Genomic DNA, 25,244 nt, shown 5'->3' on the forward strand with positions numbered 1-25,244 from the left:
TTCCTCTTAAATATTTAAGTTAAGAGTTTGTCTTGAGCAGCAACAAATAAGCATTTATGAAGCGGTTGTGCTGTAGCAAAAGTACAGCATGTTTTATTGTTCAGCAGCATGGTTTGTATTCACTGAAGCAGTTTATTTTTTTACATAAAGTTGTACTGCACTTTACTGTAGTCTGTAAATGTAACGTGACATTTGAAGAGACTGCAGATGCTTCAAACACTCAGAACCCCAAATATAAAAAATAATCCATTCAACTTTAAATCATGCACATTACAACCTTTCAACTACAATTATCCAGACATTTTCCTCATGTAAAGAAAAATTAACACCCACATAACAACTTAGTAACAAAACATATGGAAGACTAATTTCATTCCAAGGTTTGAAGTTAAAGGAAAAGCATCTGTAGTGCAAATCACAAATAGGAGGTTCCCTTAAAGGTTCACAACATGCACCAGAGGTGTTGGTTGTTACTTTAAAAAAAAACACAAAAAGAATCCTGAGATAAAGCAACCATGAGCTGAAAAACAATCTTTGTTCTCTGAATCTCTGATTCTGTGCCTACTGCCTTTCAACATTGTAAGGCATGTTGATATCCCGTTATTTCATACAACCCCAGCTGTTATAATACTTCACAGAAAATAAACCTAAGGCATCGAAGTTTGCAAACCCTCAGCCCCCCGTCAGGACAGACATGCTTCTCTGTAGTTTTCCAAGTCCGACTCTTGACTGAGTTTGTTGTTGAAAGCAGCAAACAGACAAAAAAAAAAGTTAATCTAACAGGGACACTGTTCAGGCATAATAATATGACCCTTGTCAAGTAGTGTGTTCATCAGCCACAACCAGTTAAGACATGGACTCAACTTAGGGTGTGCTTTGGTGTCTGGCACCAAGATCCTTTAAAGAGCAGGTGTCAAACTCTGGTCCTCAAGGGCTTTTAGACTCTGCTTCAAACCACCTGAACTCACATTTTTAGGTCACTTTGAACAACTTGACTTCATACAGAGGATGTAGTTTAGCTATTGACTCAGGTGTGTTGGACAGGGGACACATTTAAAAGGTGAAGGATGCTGGCCCTTGAGGACTTGACTATAAAGGCCTCAAAGGGACTTTGAGCCGGAAATCCTTTGAATCGTTGACGATGTGAAACAAATTACGATAGTTTTCCCACAGTTATCAAAAAGAATAAGATATTTTAAAAATATGGACACAAATAAAGGCTCTAGAGTCAGTCCTGCTAGAACAGAAGACACTTCCACATATGGATCCTGAAAAACGCCTGTTCCAGCATCATCTTGATGCTTTTTACTCAACATGGTTGCTGACTAAAATGGGTTAATCCTGACAGAAATGGACAGAACTCAGTTCATGCTATTCCTACAAGCAAACAGCCCGATCGATAAGGCATCTGTAGGTGTTGTTTGTGAGGTCAAGCTTTTTAAAGATTGGTGATTGGCCAGAAAGGTGCAATTAAAAAACCATATTGGTGGTCATAATGTTATGCCTGACTGGTTGCACGTGGGGTAAAGTTGTAAGTGGTTAAAATAAAAAATAAGTTAAAATAACCCTTTCTGAAAGGCTATATATTTGACATCAGCATAGAACAGAAGTGTAGCAGGTAGTCAAGAGTTGAGAAAGGAGAAAACGGACACCGGTTCTGGATCCGATGAGACCGGACTGCAGCCTGAAGGTTCCTCCTCTCTGTCTTCAATCCAAACCACGGAGGAGTTCTGTGAACATTCAGCGTCAAGTCCGCTCTCGTCTGTGTTGTCGGACTCTGCGTGCGGGACGCCTCGTCCGCACGGCGCCGCCCCCCTGGTCACCAGCTCCATCCCACTAAACAGACTCAGGCTGCTCTGATTGGCCGGCACACTCTCAGGTTCAGAGGTAAGACAGGGACTTTCTTTGTCGGTAAGCTCTGGGTCTCCAGCAGTCCTAACTGACTCGACCTTATTGCCGGCCAGATCGTCCATTTGCTCTAACGTCGAGCCTCTCCAACTCTCATCCAGACTGGAAGACGAAGACGGGAGATTTTGCGGTTGGATGATGCTGGACGAGAGCTCAGACTCATTAGGTCCAGAGAAGGTGTCGGCCGAGTTTGTTGCTTCTGAGCTCTCCAAGTGTGCAGAGGGGTGACACTGATTAGGCGTTGCCTGATGGCTGCTCTGCGCCGCGTTTTGTCTGGTGGCGTGTAGCGGTCCGCCCATCAGAGCCTCAAACTGTCGCAGTATCTGGAGAGAGACGATAAGCATTCCACCTAATCTCAAACCCTGTTGACCTCTCAGCCCTTCCCTTCCCCGTCTTCCTCTCTTACCTTGGTAGCCTTGTTGGCCACCGGTCCTGGAGGGCCCTCACTGAGCTGGCAGAGTCTGAGCTGAGTCGCTCTGAATATTTGCTCCAGAGCAAGAAGGTCGGAGGTCATGAGGCAGGTGACCGCACACAGAGCCCGCTGCGGGGTTAGAGGACCACAGGTTCACAGGAAGAACAACTCCACACAGCAGACAGGAGGCTTGTCAGAAGGAGTGCACCGATCTTTAAATAGTCTGACTTGCTCATTCCGATTTTGGAATTGCAATGAATTGTTTTTGGTCTGAAAAGTCACTAAGTTGGTATCAGTGGGATGTCACCACCCTGATTAAATACCATGACCAGGGAGCCTTCAAAACGTGTCTGAACACTACAAACTATATCTGTTAACTACGTCACTGCCGTTCAAATCCAACATACGTTAACATTAGGGGCGTTTTCACAAGCTTGAACTAAAAATGGATCCAACTTAACCTTCGTTAGGTACATTTATTTCACCTTTTCTCTCCCTGTGCTTCGGACGATCGCCTCTAGTTTTTCTTCACTCTGAGAGCAACGCAGCGTGCAGTAGGTAACTTTGCAGCCAGACAGGCAAGAGCCGACAGGGTTGGTTTTTGAAAAATAAAGTAACTTTTAACGCTTCATAATATTTAAATTCTTGGCAGCTTTTATTTTACGCCACCATCAGTTACATGTAGAAGAAACCCTGGATTTGATTGGTAGATTAAATCGGTTTCTCAAGTATCAACCCGTCGCCGATCTCCTAAAATGAAGGAAATCGGCCCCGATTTATCGGTGCACCCCCTGCCTCTGTGAGGTGTTTCTATTACCATCTTAACTGTGTACGATAGGTCTTGAAGCTTGCTTGAGAGCAACTCCACCACAACTTCACAATTAAGAGTAGAACACCTGAGAAGGACGGAAAGAGACATTAGCGTAGACGACACAAAGCAGAGAGAGAGAGAGAGAGCAGCTTGAAGAAGAAGAGAAGCACAGACTCTTTCAGGAAGTGTTGATTCTCCTCTCTGGTCAGGAAAACTTTGGATCCTTCGGTCAGTCTGCTGATCAAAGCCATCTCCTGACCACAGTCCCCCAGCTGCAGCGCTTCAGTCCTACATGTGGAGAGCAAGGCTTTTACAGAGCAATGAACTACTATGCAATGCTAATATCTTATTGGTTTGGTTCAGCTATAGTCCAGGCATTTTGGGTCTCATGATCTATCTGAGCAAAAGCCAGATCACCCGGGCAACCAGAGCAGAGGCTGTTCTGTGCCAGTTCCAAGAAGAACCACGCAAGAAGCTGAAGAGGCGAGAATGACGCGGCTCCCCTGGTAGATCTGTGTCCAGAAAACATGACTTCAGTTTTGTTCTCATTCAAATTCAGAACATTTTGAAGTGGACAAGCCGGCTAAAGACGAGCTGGACACAGAGAGCTTCAGTGGGGGAAAAAAAGCATGAAAGCCACTGGAATAAAAAGAAGTCTTATGTTACTGAACAAAAGAAATGAGTTATTATTCCCAAAATATTCAGAGAAATTAAAGTGTTTGAGTCATTAGATTTCAAATGGGGATGATCGACAGGGACTTAGCATTTTATCATTATAGTTTGAAGTACTAGTGTGATAATGACAAAAGTGATACAAAAGATTTTCAGGTAACTGCATGGCGAAACAGTCATAGCGCCATGTTGAAAAACATTCACATGTGATATAATTGGGACGGCACTTACTTAACCATGATTTATGTCACTAAAATGATTAAATGAAACGTCATTTAATCATATTTTCAAATTTACTGATATTTATTGATGCTCTGGTGAAAAAAAATAACAGGGGAGAAAAGAATAAAATTAACATTTTAGTCCATTTTTTTAACGCTAATTGAAATTTATGGTGACAATTTTAAATCAAAATTTTTCACAATAAATTATAAACAAAATGATAAAAAGCACATTTTTGTAAATTTCACTTTCAGATGGAGGACTTAAGAGACTTGAATGCGCACAATGCACAGACATCAAAAGTGACAGTGTAAGATTTCATACTTTATTATTTATTTAATTATTTTATATTATATTTAGAATTCCTAAGTGCCCTTTCTGAACCATTTGAAAGTTTTGTTTCAGTTTATTTTTTGAATGTTTCACCAAGGTGACCTACCCACTAATTTTATCAGTTTCAGTATCTTATTTATTTATTTTACATTGGTTGTTCTCCTCCTAATTGCACTGTTGGAACAAATTAAAGTTGTTTTTACATGTTTGTTAGCTTGTAAAGTTATTGCTGTATTTCAGTGTGCTGTACTGGGACAGAGTTAGCAAATGAATTAGTAATCAAGTACATTTATGTCTGTTTAAAAAAAGAAACGTTTTAAGTCAATTTCATGTTTTTCTGTACCAGATTAGCATCGGCCGATACTAAACCAATAACTTCGGTATTGGAAGTGAAAGAAGTGGATCGGTGCGTATCTAGTATCAGCCGACAGTGGAGGTTCAGGCTTGTCTTGAGCAAGTTTACACAAAAAAAATCCCAGCTTTTCATAGTTTATAACAAAAAAACCCTCCTAAACGTGGTTAAACAATGAAAACAGATGTGTGTGCTTCTCCCTAGTTTTGTCTCCACTGGGTCTGGATTTGATCCTGTCTTTTGGTTAAATCAACACAGACGACGGAATCAAATGTGACCAAATATAGTTAGATGAGTTCTGCCGAGGCGGAGACACATATTCACTCCATATGTAGAACTCAGTTACAACATGTCCAGCTAACGGACTTTAACAGCAGCTACTGACCGTTCAGAGGGGTCCCCGTTACTCTCTCTGCTGGCTCCTGATTGGCTCCTGCTGCCAGCTGACTTGCTGCCAGCAGAAGCTGTGCTGTTGGCGGCCATGTCCTGTGAGGAGTTGTGAGAGGAGCCGTTGCTGCTGTCCGTCTCTTCCCAGCCGCCCCCCACCTGGCCCGGGCATCGCTGGCTGGCTGTGGCGGTGAAGGGACACACAGAGAAGGGATTTATTTATCTTTACGTTACCATGGCGCCAGGGCTGCATCGGCTCAGAAGAAGTAGAAAGTTGGTTTATCGTCTAAGCTGCTACCCTGGTTCACAGGTTGGGACTTTGACTGGGTCATTCTAACACATGAATATGCTGTATGTTCAGGGTCGTTGTCCACATCGCAATTATTCACCATGACAACAGAAACAAAAACACAGAGAGGCTGAAGGAGTAATAATTTAACTAACAACACAAATGTCTCGCCTTTTGGTCTGCGAGTGGGCAGGTTATAAGCGCATGCTGCCACGGCGACCTCTATGGGTGCGGACGGCGCCACGACTGCCCGGTAGTGGTTCTCATGCAAACGGATGCCCTGGTGCTCGGTGGGAGGAAGGACGGCGCTGGCCACCACCTCCGCAGCCTTCTGGATCTTATCCAGCAGGGTGTCGCTGCCTATACGCACACACACACACGCCCACGCACACACACGCACACACACAGAGACACAGCTTCATCATGGAGAACTTTCCACAGACTGAACAACAAACCGCAGTCCCTCACCTGTCCCCTGCTTCCCCGGACTGTACCCGAATCCCTGCAACCCCGACCTTTGGGAGCCTGCTGACCCCATTCCTGAACGGAAACAAACACACTGACGAGTGATTGTTTCCGAGGTGAAACATCACAAAGCTCTTTTTTTAAATAGCACATATACTAACCCACAGATGCTGGGCCTGTGGTGGGAGGAGCGATGCTGTCTTTGGTGGAAACTGCATCCGTAAAAAGTAAACGGGCCACTTCCTGTAAAGAAAACAGTTCAAACTTACAGTTACTGGAATCAGAATCCCTTTATTGTGAAAGAAAGCACAAAGACATTTAAAAACAGCAGCTCTGGAAGGCAGTGCAAATACATAAACAAATGAATACATAAATATATTTAAATGAGCAGTATTATGTATTTTATCAAGTACCTATGTTACCTTCAGTTGTTATAAAAATAATGCATTTCAAATTTAACTTCGTAATTTAACGCCTTTAAATTGGGCCTCTGTCTCTTTAAAAACTTGTTCTTCCTGAAACTCCGCCTTCAGGAAGTCGTCACAACATGGCTCCTCTATTAACCCTTTAATCATGTTTCTACCAGTGTTTCACTGAGATGTAGCTCCTATAATGAGATCAGTTGATATGCAGTTCCACCAGCTGTTTGCTAATTGCTGCTGGCTAGTCTGAAGGATCTGAGTGGGACGCTCCATCATCTGACTGTAACCATGGTAACAGTCAGATGATATCCTGCGGCTCACCTGTGCTGCACTCCTCACTTTCTGGTACAGCGCCGTGCCGTGGACGGGATCTGGAGCGCCGCTGTAAACTGAAAGGCAAGTTTACAGAACGTGAACAACCTGCTGCGGTTCAGGAAGTACGTGGAGCCCGAAGCTCCTGAAAGCATCGAGGGGCGGGGCTCACTCGACGCCTGCTGGATGAAGGTGGAGTTCCTTCTGAGCTCCGTGAGGAAGTGCTTTGAGCCGTGTCCGCACAGATGGATGAAGATCTTCAGCACCTGGCCGGGGGAGAGGAGAGGCATCAGGAACTGAGAGGACAGGAAGGCGCGGCTGGCGCCGGTCGCTCTCACCTTCAGCTTGACGTGACACGACTCCACCTGAAGCCTCTCCAGGAGATATTCCAGCAAACACTGGCCATAACCAGACGACTCGTGGCAGATTTCTGACAGCGGGGTTAAAGGTCAAAGGTTTGTTTCGATAAAGAGCAGCACCCTCTACATGAGCAGGGCTTGAAAATAATCTAAAACATCAAACATAACATTTCGTCAAAGAGCTTTTCTAGAAAAAAAAACATCTGGAAAGTGTGGCAGGCATTTGTATTCTTTACGTAGATTACATGAAATCTAGGGCTGGACAATAAATCAATAACATATATTGTGGTAGAACCATGATCAATATCAACAGATATTGATAGAATATTCAATTATTTCACTGAACTCCAGTTCAGATCTGCACAGCCTTCTGGGGCATGTAGGCAGAGATAAGGCTTTAGTTGCTCCACCTCTCACATTAACTTACTCACTCTTTGGTTACCTAGCAACAACCCGTCGTGTAACTTGCGCAGCAGCAGCTTAATGTTTTGCCACCGTGCCTCATAACTGCGTAGAATAAAAAAACAACGGAGAAAATTGGATAAAAAAATGAAAGGTCACGCCACCAGCTTGGCAGTGTATCAGATATTTAAAACAAAGTACTAATCAATAATTGTGGATATTGACTGATATGAAACTGATATGAAAAAAGTGATAAGTTCAGCTGTATAATCCAGTCCTACCAAAATCATTTTCTATTTTATTAAACACTGTACTGAAATATAAAAAAAACAACAACAAAAAAAAAAAACAGTGTCCTGTGGACAAGGGGTGACCAATGTGTGGCCAGCGGGCAAATTATGGGGCCAAACATTTCAGTGAAAACTGCTCAATTTATCATCATAATGTGAAAAGAGGATGAATTAATAAAGACGCAGCAAAGAGGCCACCAGCTGTAGAGGAGCTGCAGAGACAAACGCATCAGATGGGAGAATCTGTCAGTTAAGTTAATAAGAGTGGCAGAATGAGATTCGTTGTTGGAAGAAAGCAACCGTTAACAGTTAGCCACAAAACATGTAAGAAACAGAATGCATTCTGGTCAAATGGGACCAAAACGGACTTTTCTGGCCGTCATGCAAAAACACTTTGCAGTTGTAAAACTGCATAATGGTGAAACCATGGTGATGGCAGCATCTTCCTATACTATTATTCTGAAAAGACAGGAAAGAATTGTTCTGACTTTAATTTGTAAAAAAGGAAAAAAAAAAAACAGAGATGTAATATTATTTTTAATGTTGGTCGTTAACATAAAATCCCCTCCAAAACATATCCATAGAAGTTTGGGGTGTCACTATGATGCCGCTGTATGTGCAACGGCTCAAAGGGACTGAATACTTTTACGCTGAGTGGAACCGTGTAGAAACTGAAGGCTCTGAGATCTTAAAAAAAAAAAAAAAAAAAACTGCAGGAACCCAACAGCCAAACAAGGATACTTCCAATCTCCTGGAAAAGGTAGCCAGGACAGGGAGCTTCATCATCTGCTGTTGCCTTCATCAAGGTGGGGATCTGAAATTATTATTATTAGGATTTTAACACACAGGAGCCAGAAAAGTCATTAATAGTGATATATATATAATAACACAGTGACTTTCCGCTCTAACAGAATAAGATATGTCAAGATAAACTTGTTTATTTAGGTGTTTAGCTTGAATGCTAGCAATAAGAAGCAACAAGCAGGATAAAGGATTAAAGGAGAGCAAGCTAGCACTAGCTCCTACTTGTCATCTTCCTCTAGCGTGTTAGCTGCTCGGTCATCATTCAACACAAGTTGAATTCACTTACTTTCTGCAGGAAAGATAAACGTTCCATAAATGCTGCCATGATTTAGCAGTCCTAGCTGCGTGTCACTCATTTTCCGGCTAAACTGGGAAGGCGGGGTCAACATTGACAGCTAGCCAATCAGAAGGCAGTAAATAGAATACTTCACGTCTATTCTCAGCGTGGGAATCAGCGAATCAGGTAGAAAGAAAAGCTCCGGGCCCATGACGTTTTCACAGGCGTCACTTTGACTGACAGCTCTGTCAGCCAATCAGACTTAGAGTATCAGGCGGACTTTTTTCCTTCATGTGACAGAGATTGGAACATGAAGAGACAGTAGAACATGTTTTATTGTTATGTCCAAAGTACTCCGAGGAGAGAAGGAAATTAGAATATAGGCTTCTAAAGAATAAGTTACAGTTAAAAATTCCAGATATTTTGGGATATTCCTCTTCCTCTGAATATTTATGTTATTTCATAAAATTTCTTAAGAAAACTAAACTGATAGAAAGGATTTGGTGGTTTTTTTTTTTTTTTTTTAAGTTGCGTCCTGATCCACACTCCATACCAGTAGGTGGCGGTAATGCACACCATTAAGTTGCTTGCCAACCGCCATTAAAAACAAAAAGAAGAAGAAGAAGAAGAAGACGAAGATTGGAACATGGCGCTGTCCATGGCTGGCACGAATACACTATCTACTGGATGATATATTTGTTTTAAACAGGTTTTGGGTTTGTTCGTGAGTTTAATAAACCAGTAGGCACTACAGAATTTCTTTTTTTTTAAATTATTTTTACTGTTGTTGATGTGAAACACAAAGGACAAAGCATGTCGGGGTCAAATGTATGGAGTCGTAGCCGAGAGAGACTGAGACGGTTCCCTGAACTGTTAGCTCAGTGTGCAGATGAGGTAAGATCTAACATGATGAGGCTTGTTGATGACCTGTTTGTCCTTCATTAGGATGTTCCAACAGATAAACTGTAACCCAGTTACAGATAAACAGATCAGTTACAGATCTTTGTTTACATTGTTTGTTTCCTAAATATCTATTCAACTGTGTATTCTGGCCTAGGCTACAAAATATTAATTAAAACGTATGTACACTGCGTACCAGAATTATATGCAAATCGGTATTTTTGCTCTAACTGGAATAGTTTTCAATTAAAATTCGCGAAACGTGGCACGTTATATGGCAATACTGACACATGCGCAGATCTAAAATTTTAAGTTGTTCTGCGCAATGGTAAACACACGGCAGAAATTGTGGTGATATTTCGTCTGGTGCAACGTGCCAACTTTATATGCAAGATGGGACGTGGAGGTGCTTTGAGTCAAGCTGAGAAATCTAAAATTATTCAAAGGCTTCATAATAACATATCTACCTTGGAAATAAGCGAAGAATTGGGCCGTGATCAGCGTTCCATCAAAAGATTTGCGAATAACCCCGAACTTTTCAACGGACGTTCTGACAAAGGGAAGATTCGTAAGAAAGCACTTGTTTCACATCGAGCAATGAGTAGAATAGAGAGAGAAATCCGCCGTAACCCTCTTGGAACCAGCAAAGAGGTTTTTGAAAACGCAGGCGTTCCAGATGTACCCAAATCAACTTGATGTTGTATCCTGAGGAAGGTTGCGGAATGTGGAAAACCAGAAGTTCGCCTACCATTAAAGGATGTTCACAAGAAGAAGAAGAAGGAGTGGGCAAGAAATCACATGAAAGTCCATTTTCAAACAGTTTTGTTCACCAGCGACCCTTGATGGACCCAATGGATGGAAGAGAGGATGGTATTGCAAGGAGGGTCCACGTCCCCATCGAATCAGGCGTCAGCAAGGAGGAGGTGGTGTGATGTTTTGGGCGGCAATCATTGGAAACAAGCTGGTAGGACCATTCAGAGTTGCAGATGGGGTGAAAATGACTGCCAGACTCTACATTGACTTCCTCAAGGAACACCTGGAACTTTGGCACAAGAAGAAGAAATTGTCATTCTGGAAAAATATGGTATTCATGCATGGTAATGCCCCATCCCATGCTGCGAGGCTTACCAACGAATATTTGCAGAGTGTTTTTGCAAAGCATGGGAAAATTATGGAATGGCCAGCCTGTTCATCAGATTTGAATCCCATCGAAAATCTGTGGAGCATCCTGAAAAGGAAGCTTTACTCCGGTGGGAGGCAGTACTCTTCCAAGGATGACCTCTGGAATGCCGTTCTGACTGCTGCCAACAACATCTCATCAGATGACATCGGAAGTTTGACATCTTTGATGGACCAAAGGCTTTTTTCTCTGATCCACAAAAATGGCAATTACATAAAACACTGATTGTACCAAAAAACCTTTTTGACTATGTTTGCTCTGTATTATTGTTGTTTTCACATTAAATGTTCCTAATCTAATAAATGTTTTGATTTTCCGTCCTCACTTTGCCACATTTGGCACTTTAACAATGATTTGCATATAAACATGGCTCACTCACACAGACTAGATATTACCAAAAAGGCTGCCATTTGCTTACTATTGCTCCGATCAGCTTGAAATTTTAGATCTACACGTCTTAGCATTGTCATGTAACGTGCTGAGTATCACAAATTTTTATTGAAAACTATTCGCCTTAGAGCAAAAAGACCGATTTGCATATAATTCTGGCATGCAGTGTATTTGAAGGTTGTAGTCTCATTTACTAAATTTATATCAAACATATGCACTTTTTAAAGCGTTTTGTATTCCTGTATAAGTTTGATATTGGTCATAATACTGTATACGAATTCCCTCATTAAAGGCGTCGTGAGGTGCACTTAGAAAAGGGGGGGGATTAATAGCAAAACTTTATTCCAATCCAACAAAGCTTAATTTTTTTTATTTTTGCAAAGAAGAAAGGGCAAAAGTTTCAGTTTTCTAGATGTGCAAACCTGATACATACAGTATATCAGGGGCATCGTAGATTGAAAGAAAACACAAACTTTCCCACCAAAAAACCCAGATATTTTCTTGAAAATAATACAATTTTCTGCTTTTCATTGTCAGAAACCTCCATGTGTTTTCTAGAAAATTACCAAGCTCTATTTTTTTGTGGTGGAAATTCAGTCTGTTTTGTTTTCCCTACCTTAATACGCAGTTGTATAGACATATCACCATAACTGGAGTGAATAAAAATGGACACTCCACTTTAGAGGTGAAACTAAATATTTCCTGCAATTTGACTAAAAATGAATAGGACTTATTTCTGTTTCTTTTTATTCCTTTGCTGTAGGCAGCCGTTTATGGGAAGTGTGTTGCTGCTACAACAACTGGTAAACGGGAGCTGAAGAAGGATCTGTGTGCTACAGAGTTTGAGGCACTGAAGACCTGTTTTACAAACGCAGTAAGTTACAGTCCATCAATAGTGGAATTGATGTTATTGGGCTTAGAATTATTGATTAATGAAAAGCTTTTCTCATCATTTGTTTCCCAGGCCAAGAAGAAAACCAGATGACACATTTGGACTGATCTGTGGGAGAAAACTTTCCAAGTGGAGCTTTGATGTGATGTTATAATAGGGCAGACAAACTATTTCATTTCAGTCGATATTTATACAAACCAGCAATCAATAATGTTGAATATATTTTATTGGATCTTTTTATAAGCAAAATATTATACATAGAAAAATCTGCTTGTAAAAATGATCTTGATCGTCACAGGAGAGACCAGAAAATACAGACTTGATTTCCAACCCCACGTCTCATCGCCTTCATTTTATCCTTATTGTGTAGAAAAATGAAGGTAAAGGGAGAAAAGAAAAAAAAGTGTGGGAAAAAAATTGCACATTTAGTCTGTTCTGCAGCATATTGAAGGGAAGGCACCAAGGAAGAGAGTTACGTTCAGCTGCTGTGCCGTTCATAAGGCTGCGATGCACACAGGAGAGCTTTCACCGGGTTCAACAGAACAACTGAGACGACAAAAACACCACAGCGTGAAAACTAGAGGCGGGTTCCATCCACACAAATATTAACATTAAATACAGAATATTCCTGCTCAGAAATGACAGATTTTGCATAGAGATATTTCTATTTACACAGTGACCTTTCCAGAATGTTCATAACAGACAAAAATAAGTTAATATTTACAGACTGTAGCGCAGACTTTGGGTCGGCTGTGGATCAGAGGCTGATGAAGGCAGCGGCGTTCTGAGGTTCTGCAGGTTTGTGCTATAAAGCTGGAGAGGAGGAGTGTGTGTGTGTGTGTGTGTGTTATTCTGCTCCATCGTCCACTGCGGCCTGTTTAATCTGTCTGGAGTGCAACACTCCCCCGCCCAGCAGCTGCTGCTCCAGGGCAGCATGCAGGTCTGGGCCCCCCAGCTCCAGGAGGGGCTCCAGGCCGTGGACCCCTCTGGATCCTCCGGCGTCCCCCGGGGGCTCTGCGGCCTCTCCGGGCCCCAGGGCTCTCTTCCTGCGCCTCAGATCTGTCTCTCCCTGATCCCTGGCATTCTCGTGGGAGCCCTGGAGGCGCTTCTCGGCCCCAGGGTCAGCGTCGGCTCCGGGGCCGGCCTCGGAGGAAGCTTTCTCTTTCAGGTCTCTTCCTCCCTTTTTCAAAGCTTTGCCCTCGTCTCCCTCGGCGTTTCTGGCTTCTAGAACCTGCTGCAGCTGCTCCAGCCTCTCCTGAGTCTCCCTCGCCTCCTGCTTTCTCTTTGCTCTCTCGTTGATCTCATCGTCAACTCGGAGCTTCTCAGATTGCTTTGCCTTCTCGGCGAGCTCCTGCTCTCTGTTCAGCTTCTCTCTCTTCTCTCGTTCCAGCCGTTCCTTTTCCACCCGCGCCTCCACTTCTCTCTCCATCCTCTCCTTTTCAGCTCTCTCTCTTTCTATCCTCTCCTTTTCAGCTCTCTCTCTTTCTATCCTCTCCTTTTCAGCTCTCTCTCTTTCTATCCTCTCCTTTTCAGCTCTCTCTCTTTCTATCCTCTCCTTTTCAGCTCTCTCTCTCTCTATCCTCTCCTTTTCAGCTCTCTCTCTTTCTAACTGCAGTTTCTCCTGTCTCTCCTCCAGGAGTTCCTTGGCCAGCTGGACTTCCTTCTCTATCATCTCCCTCGGAAGTTTTTCCTTTTCCAGCTCGTTCTCACCGGCGGTCTTTTCATTCCCGTCTCCATCCAGCTTGTCCTTGTCCAGTGTGTCCTTTTTGAGATTTTCCATCGCTTCTTTTTCCTTATCGAGTTTTCCTTCTTCGTCTTTGACCTGAGACACCTGATCATTTTGAGGCTCTGTGGATATTTTCTTCCCTAGCCGGACCCCTCGGGCCCCCAGCTCGCTCTGCTGCTGCTGAGACTCTCCTCCTGGTGCAGCTTTGGCGTCCTCCTTGTAAGCAGCAGCAGCAGCTTCTTTAGCAGCCTCGCCTGCTGCGTTCCCAGCTGGAGCCGCTCTCTGCTCCCCAGCAGCAGCAGCAGCAGCATCTGCCTTCAGGTCTGATCCCACGCCGGGATCTTTGGCTTTCCCCGCTCCTTCGTCCTGGACTCCCTTCTCTGCCTCAACATCTGCAGCTCCTTACACACACAAAAATAAATAATGAATTACTGTTGTCTATAAGTCATTAAAATCATGGCAATGATGGATTTAAACATTTACATGAGATATATTCATAATTAAGTCATGGCACTAAACAATCTATCAGCCAATCAGAGGAGATGTTGGCGTCTTATTCAGGTGCTGGAGCAACAAGCCCCGCCTACTTGGGAGCGACTACATATGCAGCATTCTGGGGAAATTACAGTCGGCCATTTTACAGAAGAGTTCTGGATTCAGCAGGTTGGAATGACACACAACTTTTGATGAAACTGTGTGATTCTGTGAGTTCTGCTGGAGCCAACTGCACATTGAAAAACCTTAAAAACAAACCATCATCCTACTACCACTTCCTGTCGCGTTTTCATCATCGTTTTCTCCAGTAGCAACATCCTGTTGTTGATCACGTGAATCTTGTGATGCAGAAAAAGTCGCAGTTTTACAAAATACATCTATTTAGACACGGTTGAAAAACCGCCTTATTCTACTGCAAATATTTTCTATTGAAAAAGAAAATTTTTTTTTTTTGACACTGCTGCGTTTCCATCAAGTAAAATATTTTTTGTGATTTGCATAATTCTACGGTAAACGGAAACACGGCTACAATTCTGCTAACATCAAAAAGCACAATTTTGCAGTTGTAATGTTTCCTTTAAACAAGAAACAATTAAAATTGGCTATGAATAAGTTTATTTACGCAATAAATTATTGAAGAATACGCAGCGTCATGATACTCCTGCAACTTTCTGGTTTCGTCTTTGTAGTTTGCACCAGTGGCAATATTCTGTTGTTGATCACGTGACTTGTGTGATGCAAAAAAAAAAAAGTGTTTCCATTGCAGTTTTGCCAAATAAACCAATTTTGATACTGCCAAAAATTAAATTTAAATAACCCTCATTCTTGCACCAAAACCTTTGATTGAAAAACAAGTTGTTTTTTTTAAATTGCAGTGTTTGCATTAAGCAAAACGGTAAATTTTGCAATTATATGGTCAACGAACGTAGCCAGTGCAAAGGAAGATTACTCACAGCTGCTCAGCACATGTATAAATCAGCTGATCAGCAGTGATGTGTGTGTGGTGTGTGTACGCACCGCCCGGCTGCTTCTGGTGGATCTCCTTGTGCTGCTCTTCTATGACGGCCAGCAGCTTCTCCTGCTGGTCCAGAAGTCTCTTCTGCTGCTCCTGCTGCTCCTTGATCACCTGCAGCAGCACGGCGTGGTCCAGCTGGCCCTCTGCACAGACACACACACATCCAACTGAAGCAAGACACACTTCTGAGTACAGAGTTACAGACCGCAGTCTCAGGAATGAGAGGACTCAAGCTACACGTTGGAGGACAAGGTGGATGGAGGCTTTCTTCACTAACAGAGATGCACCAGGTTCAGTTGTTCACCTGCAGGTCAAGTATTTAGCAGTTTGATTCTTCAAAGTACATCAAAATCTAGAAAACATGGACATTTTTGGTAGCCTTCCTGACGAGAGCCGTTAATATTTATATTCTTTGAAAACGTCACACTGTGTGAGAAACAGTGGCTGTTAAAAAGGATTTGAACTTTCCTTTGTTTTAGAATGAAAACAAAAAAAGGTAGCATCTATTATTAATGATTAATGGGTTAGCATTAATAATGTAGTAGTTAACTACTACATTACGTTCCACGGAGAACGTACAGCTTTACCCTAACTCTAAGACAGGGGTGTCCAACTTTGTGTCGCATGGGTCAAAATCATCGAGTCAAAAGTGTTTGCAGGCCAAGAAAATTATTAAAAAAAAGGAACTATAATCAAGCAGAAAGTTGCAAAGCCCCTTAGGGGACATTTTTTTTCTTTTGAGTTACCTTGCATTCCTTCAAAAGTATTGCATTCCTTCACAAAACTTCTGTGTTAATAGGTTTTGCGTTCTCTTGCAATAACATACTGATCAGTTGATGCGGCATAATTGAATACGGAAAGTCTTTCTCGCGGTGGCCACCGTACTTCCTGCCATAAGGTTTTTGTGAGGTTTTTTCCATGCATGTTAATATCTCATTTGTGAGATATCTGAAGTTCTATATCTTTTTATGTAGGACAGAAATGCACCACAAACACATATGTGCAAAATGCAAAAGCAAGACGGGTCAAACATGGGCTTCCCATCTCCCTTCTAAGATGTAAACAAACTTTCCTTAAGAAGGAAAGAGAGAAAAAATACATCCAAACTATTTGGACAATTTGTGAGTTATTTTCACGGGGTAATTAAGTCATCTGACAGTTTTGATTGTGTCTCTTGTGTTGATGGTCCGAATGGTTTAAAAGGCTGTTTTCATGTGCAGTTCCATCTCAGCCTTACACAAATAGACAAACATGCAGTGAATAAATTGATTCCCAATTTTTTGCACCAAAGAGGTAAGAATGAACAGGTTTTCACTGAGGCTCTTTAAATGTGCAGAAATGTTACATTTTAAATGGATATTTCTGACTTTATACATAATAGACCCATAAATAATGCATTAAGCAATATTTACTTATTGCGAGGGAACGCAAAAGCAAAAGTTTCCCCCATGTCCCTTAGGGGCCTCCGTAGAAAGTGGGCCAATTTGTTGCTGGGTTTTTGTAGCAAAGGGATGTTTGTTCATCATAGATCCAAACGTTTAAAATGATTTTGCTTTATTAAAAGAAGGGTAGCTAGTTTTCAAATTCTTTTGGACTTGAGTGAATAAATGTATTTTCAGCTATAAGAGCAGGATATGAGTCACTTTCTTTCAAAACACTCGTTATGTTTAATTAATAACAGCTGATTCGGGTGCAGCAAAGTTGTCAATAAAAGTCGCCTTATTGAAAAAGCCTGGGCATAAAAATAACAACACTTTGTGTCGTAATTAACATTTTCCATCGGAAGAGAATTATGTCAGCAATTTTTTTAGAATTAAAAATAAAAAGTTCAATAAACAAATTGGTATCATTGTTAAAAATAGGATTTGAAATTTTCCTTCCACCAGCCAGTCACCATTCAGGGCAGAGGAAGTTGAAAACCCCACCATCTCCATCTTGGTGCATCTCCGTTCACGACCATTTGTCAACTAATGCGGCAGTTAGTAAAATGTTAAAGTAATGATTATTGATCAGCTGATGCGTGAGTGTGGTGACAGACTGTGACACAGAGACTAGAAGGAAAGAGGGAGTCCATACCTGCGACCAGCTTTTTTATCACTGCCATTTGAATCCGCCAGAGAGAAGGAAACAAAGGAAAAGAGGAGGAGAAAAGTAAACAGAGTATAAGAGTGAACAAGCCACATCAGACAGTCGAGTGCGCCAAGAATCAAACTAAAATCAGATCGCCGCGTGTCTAACACCTCTGGTGCAACAAGCAAAGAGAGAGGAAGAGAAGAAACAAAGTTAGATTTTAACTCCAGGAAGTTGTTCGGGAACCAGGCCGGGTTTCTGACATGTTTCCTCTGACTGTCCAAATGGGTAGAAATGTACCTGGAAACCAGGACAGGTAGGGAGGCAGAACCTGAACATCAGAGCGTCGGAGGGGTCGACTATCTCAGCACATTGTTTCAGTTATCCTGCAGGTTTTGTTTTCCATTCATTTTAAATCATTAGCCTGTTAGCTTCAGCGGACGGAAGCTACGTACACGTTGAGTATCGCTCTCCACCAGCTCTGGCAGATGAAAATGCTTGAGGAAATTCTGAAGGAAAACCCATCATGGAAATAAACTTAAATACAGGGAGCAGCAAACTCCACCTTAGAATATCAGAAATGACTCAGAGAAGCGCCTGATGCCTTGGAACTGGATTCAAATCAACTGGAACGTTTTCCTTCTGAAAACAAAGCCGTCGTTTTGGGGAGAGCTGGGATGTAGTCAGAAAGTTTGGGGTTTAATTCCAGCTTCCTCTGTGACCTTCAAGCAAGACACTATTTCAAAGCATGTTCTATTATTAAAATATAGTAACTGAGAGTCTGACCATTTTAATCGTGCTCTTCCCAGATACTCATCCGGCTGCAACTAAAGCTAAACAGACAGAAATGTGACCAGTTTGAAACACGACACAATGTGACAAAGTTCAATGGGTGTGGATACTTAAGTATTTAACTTTCTAATGAACAGAATTCACCAAATTAATTCCCTACATCTTATTCAACATTTTTTAAATAAATACTGTTTGATTATGACATATTCTAAGGCTTTCAGAATGGACAGAGGTACATGTAGACTGCTCTCCAAAACATTTTGCTCCAGTAATTATTGTGATAAATGATCATATTGTTGAGACCATTTTCAAGCCATATATTGGTAATGGAATGATGCTGCCAGCTAGCTCTCTCAAAGACCAATAACTGTGAACGCTGCACACTGCAACTGGAATACATTTGAAATATCAAAAATGAAACGGAAATAAAAACCACTTACAACCAAAACTATAAATAAAATGGATTATGACGTCTCTGTAAACAAAATTTCACTTTAAAAAATATTAAGTCATCACGAGTGAAGCTCATCTTAGTTTATGCAATTAATCGATTCATTGCTTAATTGCGACAGGCTTCATCCACAGTAAAACAGAGGTTGGACCGGTTGGGTTCTGGTATGCGGCTTCTGTCACGTTATTTTTCTCCACATCTCACTTTTTCTGACTTCACTTCAGTAAATTAGCTGAACCTACCGTCCATCTTCTCGTCTGCAGTGTCTTTGCTGTCTGCGGCTGCGCCAGCGTCTGCCACAGGGTGACGCTCTCCTTCAGCAGGTGGAGCTGGTCAGAAATTTCATAGAAGTTGGACAAAACATACAAGAAGGAATTGCTGCATATTCCCTATATTAGTTGTTAAATCTTTACCCTTTTCTGCAGCATTAGCTTCTTTGGCTGGTGCTTCTGCTGCCTGATTGGCTGCTACAGCTGCATTGTCGTTGGCAGCATCTTTGGCAGGTTTTTCCGCCTCCTTGAGTGCAGCAGAGTCCTGCTTGCCCACCTCTCTGACCGGCTTCTCCAGCACCTCATTGGACGCCACCGGACCACCCGCCTTCCCCTCTTCGGCGTTTCGTTCTTTCCTGTCGTCTTTCTTGAGGTCGGGCCCCGGCTCATCCCTTTGTGGCTCTGCTTTGAGCCCTTCTTCAGCTTGCTTCTTCTCTTCAAGCTCTGGTTTGTCCTTCCTGGAGTTGACCCTCACTTCGTCCTGAGGGATGGGCGGTTCGTGGCGGTGGGCTTCCCCCTCCGGCACAACTGCAGCAGAGCAAACAGACAGCGGTCGTAAACGGCTCCGGATCCGCTCTGTTTCACAGTTTGCTTCAGCTTCCTTACCGGCTTCGGGGCGGTCCAGCTGCACCACTTCCTCCTCCTTCCTCTCCACAGGCCCTTTGATCTGGGGGGGCTCGGCGTCTCTCTCTGCGGGCCGCACCTCATTCCCTTCTGGAAGAACAGGCTTCTCTATTTCTACTGGTTTTTTGACCACAGCATCATCTGTGAGGACAAGAAAAACTTTATCAACTCAAACACCTGTAGTATGTTACTGAGACTCAACACGCACTAATATAGTTTGTGTTAATTTGTGCTGAAAATCAAGCTACGTTTTCCTTCCACTCAACTTTCCACCAATAAGCTTGCTTCCAGAACACTTTTGTTTGTGGCTTGTAAATGACCCTCTGTCTAACTTATTATTGGTCTTGTGCTAAATTTTAATTTGGGGGTTTTAACTGTCAGCCATAATCATCATAAGAATGTTAGAATGTACACGCTCTGTGTGTAATTAATCTACATAAAATACAAATTCCCCTTTTTGATTTAAACTGCTCAAATTAATACGTTTTTTGATAATACAATTTATAAAGATGCATCTGTATTTTAGTTTTTAAACTGCTGATTTCAAAAGATCCACTAGGTGGCAGCAAATGCAAAAACAACATATCTGACGCCTCATCTCAGAGAGTAAAAGGGAACACGGTTTAAAACCAGCAGAAAGCAGGTGGATTGTTTGCTCCATAAGGATCATACAAGGCTTCTGCATGTTTTACCAACTCAATTTTAAGACTTTTAAGAATTAAATTAAAGACCTGTATCACGATACAAATGTACAAAAGGAAATTGTGTCACTTTTATATAGTAGTGACAAGCACTTTTTGCACAGAATGCACGTAGAATCGAACGGGTTATGGCAACAGAAATGACTCGGTGGCGAAATCGGACGTTGACTCGTCTGACCTACTGGGACTTAGGGAAAACGCTAGCTAGCTAGCAAGGGCTTATTAGCAGCTAGTTAGCGGTAGCCTCAACCACCTCGAGACACAGAACGGAATAAAGATGTCTGCGTGCGACTCAAACTTTTGAAGGACAGAAAAGTCCCACCAGAAAAATAAACCAATCTTTATACCATACATACCTACATATGAGACTAAATAGACCTGCCTCTACAAAATTTAAGAACTGTGATTAACGTAGCTAACTTACATATTTTATCTTTGTTTTAGATGCCTTAATTTAATCTTAAGACTTTTTGAAGATGCGCTGACACCCTATAATAAACAGAAAATAAACAACTTAGAGGAAATAAATAGGAAAAATATGTTTTTGTCTTGTTTTGTTTTTTTTAATATTGAGGAACTGTGAAGTTCATCACTATTCTTACTCATGTGTTACCCCAAAACAGCAAACCCAGATAAAAACAATGTTCTCCGAGTCTCATTGGTTTTCTTCATCTCCCTCTGAGCCCACAGCATCCATTTGCTTTGTACAGGTTGAGCCTGCAGTCATTTTGTAGCTGCCACACGAGGTTTGAGGGTAGAGGAGGCTGAACATGGTGTGTTTTAAGGGGTTGGGGGCTGGTAAGAGAAATGAACAGAGGCAGAGGGGCTGAGAGAAATTGCTGGAGTTTGAAGGGCATCAATCCCGCTTCATCAATGTCAAGCACTGAGCGCTGCTTTCAGATATTATCAAGAGGTTATCTTCTCACCCTGCCTGCCTGCCTGTCTGACTACCAGTCAGCCTGTCTGTCTCTTTTCTTCTCAGGGAAGTAAAAAAAAAATAACATTCTTCTGCTGCTGCTCTGTGCTTTTGTTTTAATCTCAATAGCTCTTTGCCTCCAATCCATTTTTTCTCTACCAAGCTCATTTAGTCTGCTGCACAAGCCTTTGGAATTTGAAAGCAAAACAAAAAACAAGCATCTCCTTTCTGTTGCTGGTGCGTGTTACAGAAAATAATGACATGCAGTGGTGCTGGCCAATCTCACACTCAGCAGACGGCCCCGGCCCCAGCTCCGGCCCGCTGAGGTAAATGTTTCCACGGCTCATTAGAAAACCACTTTCATTTACAGTCCATCAAGTGGCTAAGTGTCTGGCAGCCATTAGAGGAAGTCGTGATCTTTACCGTGCGGGTCGGGGAGGTTTGGTAGAGGCGCCATGTTCCTGTTGGGTGCCGGGGGAGGAGGAGCCGGGACTTTGTAGCTGGGGCTGCTGCTGGAGACGGAGAGCGTGGTGAAGGTGCTGATCAGGAGGATTCCCAGGCCAACGCAGAGGACCAGCTACAGGACACACACACACACACACACACAGCTTACCAAAAGTATTTACCCCTCTTCAAAGTGTTTCACATTTAGCCACTATTTAACCCTGTACAGATTCACAATCAGGCAACAAGATAACTATTAAGCTACATTCACACAGCAGGTCTTGATGCTCAATTCTGATGTATTAATTGCAATTTTTCTTCATTCCACTGGATGACACGACCTGAATGCACAGAAGAAGAATGCAGACGTCACACAGCAGCGCGCTGTTCAAGTAATAAGGGACGCCGACGTTTATGGCTGGGTTTTAAATCAGTGGGAGCTTACAGGACTGTGACCAGATCAAAACAACACGAGGGAAGCTAATAAAAAGACCGAACAGCTAATAACGGCCTTTTGTGGAGCACAAGATGCAGGTTCTGTTGAGAAGTCTGTTTGGACGTGGAATCAGAGCCAAGTGTGGAGGAACTTCAGTGGAACAGACTTCTGTCATAATTTCATGATTCTGATTTTGTTTTTCAGCAATTGTTTGGCCTGGCTTCTTCTGGTGCAGAATTATGACGCATGTCTCACGTCAACAACGTAAAAATCTGATTAAATGCAACGTTGTGACTGGAGACACTTTTAAAACAATCAGATACGCAGTCGAATTAGTCGCACATACGGAAGCTGCACAAATTACATTTTGTGAGGGGTGAAAAGATTGAAATTGGGCCATTTAGACTGTTGTGGAAAAGTTGGATATAAGTCCCAGTTGTTCTATGAACGTAGCATCTGTCATGCACCAGAAACACCAGATCTACAAATCTGATGTTTATATGAGAGTGGTGAGAGGAAATCAGCTTCTTATGACAGGAAGTCATTAGAGGTTCTTTTAGCAGGGAACTTGTAGCAAACATGTGGAAGACGCTGGTCTGGTCAAATGAGAACAAAAGTGAATTTTTGTTTTACCAGAAGCCTGCAAGCTGAAGTGGCTCTTTGGACCTTCCACAATGGCTCCTAAAACCTCAAAATTTTATTAGCAAATGTTGATTTTAGTATATTTTTATGCGATCCCCGTGTAATAGTTGATCTGAACTTCCACAACAGAATGACACAAAGTGTCAGTAATCATTTTTACATGTACATTTGTTATTATTATGTTGCAAGTTTTGATCAAGTTTTTTGTTTAATTTAAAAATCGATAAAGAGAATAAAAAAATGCTGGTTCTTCAAAAATAACAACAAATCACCTGTAGTAGATATTTAGTGTGTCATGAATACAAATTTAGCGTTTCAACTGTGAAAACTAAAAAAAACCCGTGTATAATCCTGCTCTGTGTTGGTTACCGCCTAAAATCTCAGCAGAACAACTTTAAAGTTTGTGGTGGCGTTATGATGAAACGTGACAAAGTTCAACAGGATGAATACAAAACCTGAGAAATGAAGCCATTCTTCTGAATCTTCCTGTAGATGAGAGCGGGACATATGAAGCATATGAGGCTGCCCATGGTGGCACCGGTCAGACCCAGGATGGTTTCCACTGTTAAGAGAGAAACACAGAGATGAGCAGCAGGTCACCAGGATATGGGAGGCCATTTCCACCATGGCAGACAAAAGAAAAGCCCAACAGAAAGTCAGAATTTCAACTTTAAAAGTCATAATTATAAGCTACAAAGTCATAATTTCAACTTTCAATGTCATAATTTTGAGATTCAGTCATAATTACAACTTTCAGAGTCATAATTATGATATACAAAGTTATAATTTCAACTTTCAGTTATAATTATGAGACAAAGTCATAATTTTGAATATTTTGAAAACTGACTCTCAAAGTCAATTTTGAGATACAAAGTGATAATTTTGATTTTCAAAGTCAATTACGAGATACAAAGTCATAATTTCAACTTTTAAAGACATCATTTTTGAGATTCAGTCATAATTTTGATTTCCTAAGTTATAATTTTGAGTCAAAGTAATGACTATGAGATATGGGCTTCCATAGAAGCAGGCCTTCTTATAGAAACAGCCACTTTCCATCTCATAATTATGACAGTCAAATTTATGTTGGACTTTTTTTTTCCAGGTGGAAATGAGCTAAGTCCATTTTCAAGTGTGGCCTAAATTTACAAAGCAACCATCAAAACAATGAGAGAATTCTTAGCAGGAAGCTTGAAGTCTAGTAAAAATATTACAGAAAAGGTAAAAAAAAAAAAAAAAAAAAAAAAGTTCCATCAAATTCAGTAATGAAAATCATACACTGGTGAATGAAATGGCCCATTTCAAATAATCCCGTGTTTAATTTCGAAAACATGACAAAAAGCTTCACTGAGTGTTTTGTCCAGCTCTTTCCGCTAAACTAAATCCTCTGTACATTTAACCTTGTGTCTGCCATTATTAATGGCTGCAGCTGCTGTTGGCAGGGCGCAGTGGACCATGAGTCCAGGCTCTGCCACCGAGGAGCAGCGCACTGGGCAAGGGGCCCCAGGAACCCCTCCATTTAGGGGACGGACACCAGATTGTTCTGCTCAGGTTTAGTGTCCATTCTCCCCGGGGTCCTCGCTGCATTTCTCCTCAGTCTATTAGTCTGATTAGATACACAAACACACCCCACACCCTTGTGTGTATGTCCGCATGTGTGTTCAACCAATCAGACCTTTAACAAACAGCGACTAACTGAACAATGAAATGAAGTGGAAAGTAACGCTAACCTTCCAACCTTTTCATCTCCACCATTTTGGAGTTGTTTGTGAGCAACCTAAAGAAGCTGACAGAGAGCCAGTACTAGTGTGTACGTGAACTTGTCTTTGTGTGATTTTATATATGTGTGTGTGTGTGAGAGAGAGAGAGAGCTGGGGAGAATAACAGCCCTATCTAACCGTCAGCCCATCTAAAAGGAGATAAAAGTTGGGCCCCTGATTTAAAGACTGTGTTAGAGTGTGACAGTCACTGACTCGTAAAGTCACATTCACACACATCGTAAAGCTCCCCAGCCATCCCGCCCACAGAAAGGAACACATGCACCTTAATGACGTCCACAAAAATACACACACACACACGCAGTTTTAAACCCTTCAGTCCATGCCACACACACACACACACACACCCGCACACACACACACACAGAATGTACCATTAGGGATGAGAATGCCTCCCAGCATGGTGCCAAAAACAATGCAGAGTGTGATCATCTTGAAGCGCAGAGGGGGCATGTAACCTCCGGCAGCAAACGTCCCATCTTTCTGCTGTCAGACGGAACCAGAAGTCAGGTTGGAGAAAAAAAAAATGTATCTACCACTCAGGATAACTAAACTAAAAATCCACAAAACTGAAGGTGATTTTTGTGTCTTGAGGGTAAATGAAAGAAGTCTATCGCAGGGTTGTCCTGATCTGATATTAGAAATCAGTCTGAAATCAGCCAAAAAAGAGGTATGGGATTATATTGGCCTGCATCTAAAATCTCCTTCATAAGCACACTGTTGGAAGCACTATTCCAGCATTTAGTCTGCCCCGGCATTTCTGTCTTGCTTTCTGCACACAGACCCATTGGTTTATAAGAAAAAAA

The 25,244-nt window shown here is 41.9% G+C and overlaps 3 protein-coding genes across 9 annotated transcripts in view; 1 reads left to right on the forward strand and 2 right to left on the reverse strand.

Annotated features, from left to right (window-relative positions):
- Window positions 1-60: 60 nt before the first annotated feature.
- tepsin (TEPSIN adaptor related protein complex 4 accessory protein) lies at window positions 61-8,849 on the reverse strand. The gene is made up of 13 exons (XM_028028408.1): window positions 8,727-8,849; window positions 8,378-8,450; window positions 6,924-7,015; window positions 6,758-6,851; window positions 6,595-6,662; window positions 6,013-6,094; window positions 5,855-5,926; window positions 5,558-5,746; window positions 5,096-5,279; window positions 3,306-3,419; window positions 3,138-3,216; window positions 2,315-2,449; window positions 61-2,231 (listed from the first exon to the last, which is right to left on the reverse strand). The coding sequence occupies exons 1-13, from the start codon at window positions 8,763-8,765 to the stop codon at window positions 1,623-1,625; spliced, it is 1,830 nt and encodes a 609-aa protein (XP_027884209.1). The 5' UTR covers window positions 8,766-8,849; the 3' UTR covers window positions 61-1,622.
- Window positions 8,850-9,363: 514 nt separating this feature from the next.
- ndufaf8 (NADH:ubiquinone oxidoreductase complex assembly factor 8) lies at window positions 9,364-12,409 on the forward strand. 2 transcript variants are annotated; one of them, XM_028028409.1, is made up of 4 exons: window positions 9,364-9,611; window positions 11,816-11,872; window positions 11,951-12,061; window positions 12,152-12,409. In XM_028028409.1, exons 1-4 carry the CDS (start codon window positions 9,531-9,533, stop codon window positions 12,170-12,172), a joined length of 270 nt encoding a protein of 89 aa, XP_027884210.1. In that variant the 5' UTR covers window positions 9,364-9,530; the 3' UTR covers window positions 12,173-12,409. The 2 variants fall into 2 exon arrangements, with proteins under 2 accessions (XP_027884210.1, XP_027884211.1); XM_028028410.1 differs by lacking the exon at window positions 11,816-11,872.
- Window positions 12,288-25,244, reverse strand: part of slc38a10 (solute carrier family 38 member 10) — a 28,046-nt gene continuing 15,089 nt past the window's right edge. For 3 of the 6 annotated variants that reach the window (XM_028028403.1, XM_028028402.1, XM_028028407.1), the window contains 9 exons: window positions 24,813-24,924; window positions 23,116-23,222; window positions 21,562-21,715; window positions 19,504-19,662; window positions 19,042-19,425; window positions 18,871-18,957; window positions 17,392-17,412; window positions 15,318-15,458; window positions 12,288-14,206 (listed from right to left, as the gene is read on the reverse strand). In XM_028028403.1, coding sequence (XP_027884204.1) covers window positions 12,927-14,206; window positions 15,318-15,458; window positions 17,392-17,412; window positions 18,871-18,957; window positions 19,042-19,425; window positions 19,504-19,662; window positions 21,562-21,715; window positions 23,116-23,222; window positions 24,813-24,924 — 2,445 coding nt within the window. In that variant the 3' untranslated portion in view covers window positions 12,288-12,926. The remainder of the gene's footprint in view (window positions 14,207-15,317; window positions 15,459-17,391; window positions 17,413-18,870; window positions 18,958-19,041; window positions 19,426-19,503; window positions 19,663-21,561; window positions 21,716-23,115; window positions 23,223-24,812; window positions 24,925-25,244) is intronic. The other 3 variants (XM_028028404.1, XM_028028405.1, XM_028028406.1) reach the window with 3 other exon arrangements.

This window comes from Xiphophorus couchianus, chromosome 9 (genome assembly GCF_001444195.1).
Source record: "Xiphophorus couchianus chromosome 9, X_couchianus-1.0, whole genome shotgun sequence".
Lineage (NCBI taxonomy): Eukaryota > Metazoa > Chordata > Actinopteri > Cyprinodontiformes > Poeciliidae > Xiphophorus > Xiphophorus couchianus.

Bases quoted from the DNA above. Each gene is read 5' to 3' on its own strand.
- tepsin (XM_028028408.1), bottom strand. From the start codon at position 8,765: ATGGCAGCATTTATGGAACGTTTATCTTTCCTGCAGAAA. The intron at 6,852-6,923 runs GTGAGAGCGACC...TCCCCCGGCCAG, and splicing joins CGTGTCACGTCAAGCTGAAG to GTGCTGAAGATCTTCATCCA. The intron at 2,232-2,314 runs GTAAGAGAGGAA...GTCTCTCTCCAG, and splicing joins TGGCCAACAAGGCTACCAAG to ATACTGCGACAGTTTGAGGC.
- ndufaf8 (XM_028028409.1), top strand. From the start codon at position 9,531: ATGTCGGGGTCAAATGTATGGAGTCGTAGCCGAGAGAGACTGAGACGG. The intron at 9,612-11,815 runs GTAAGATCTAAC...CTTAATACGCAG, and splicing joins TAGCTCAGTGTGCAGATGAG to TTGTATAGACATATCACCAT. The intron at 11,873-11,950 runs GTGAAACTAAAT...CCTTTGCTGTAG, and splicing joins ATGGACACTCCACTTTAGAG to GCAGCCGTTTATGGGAAGTG.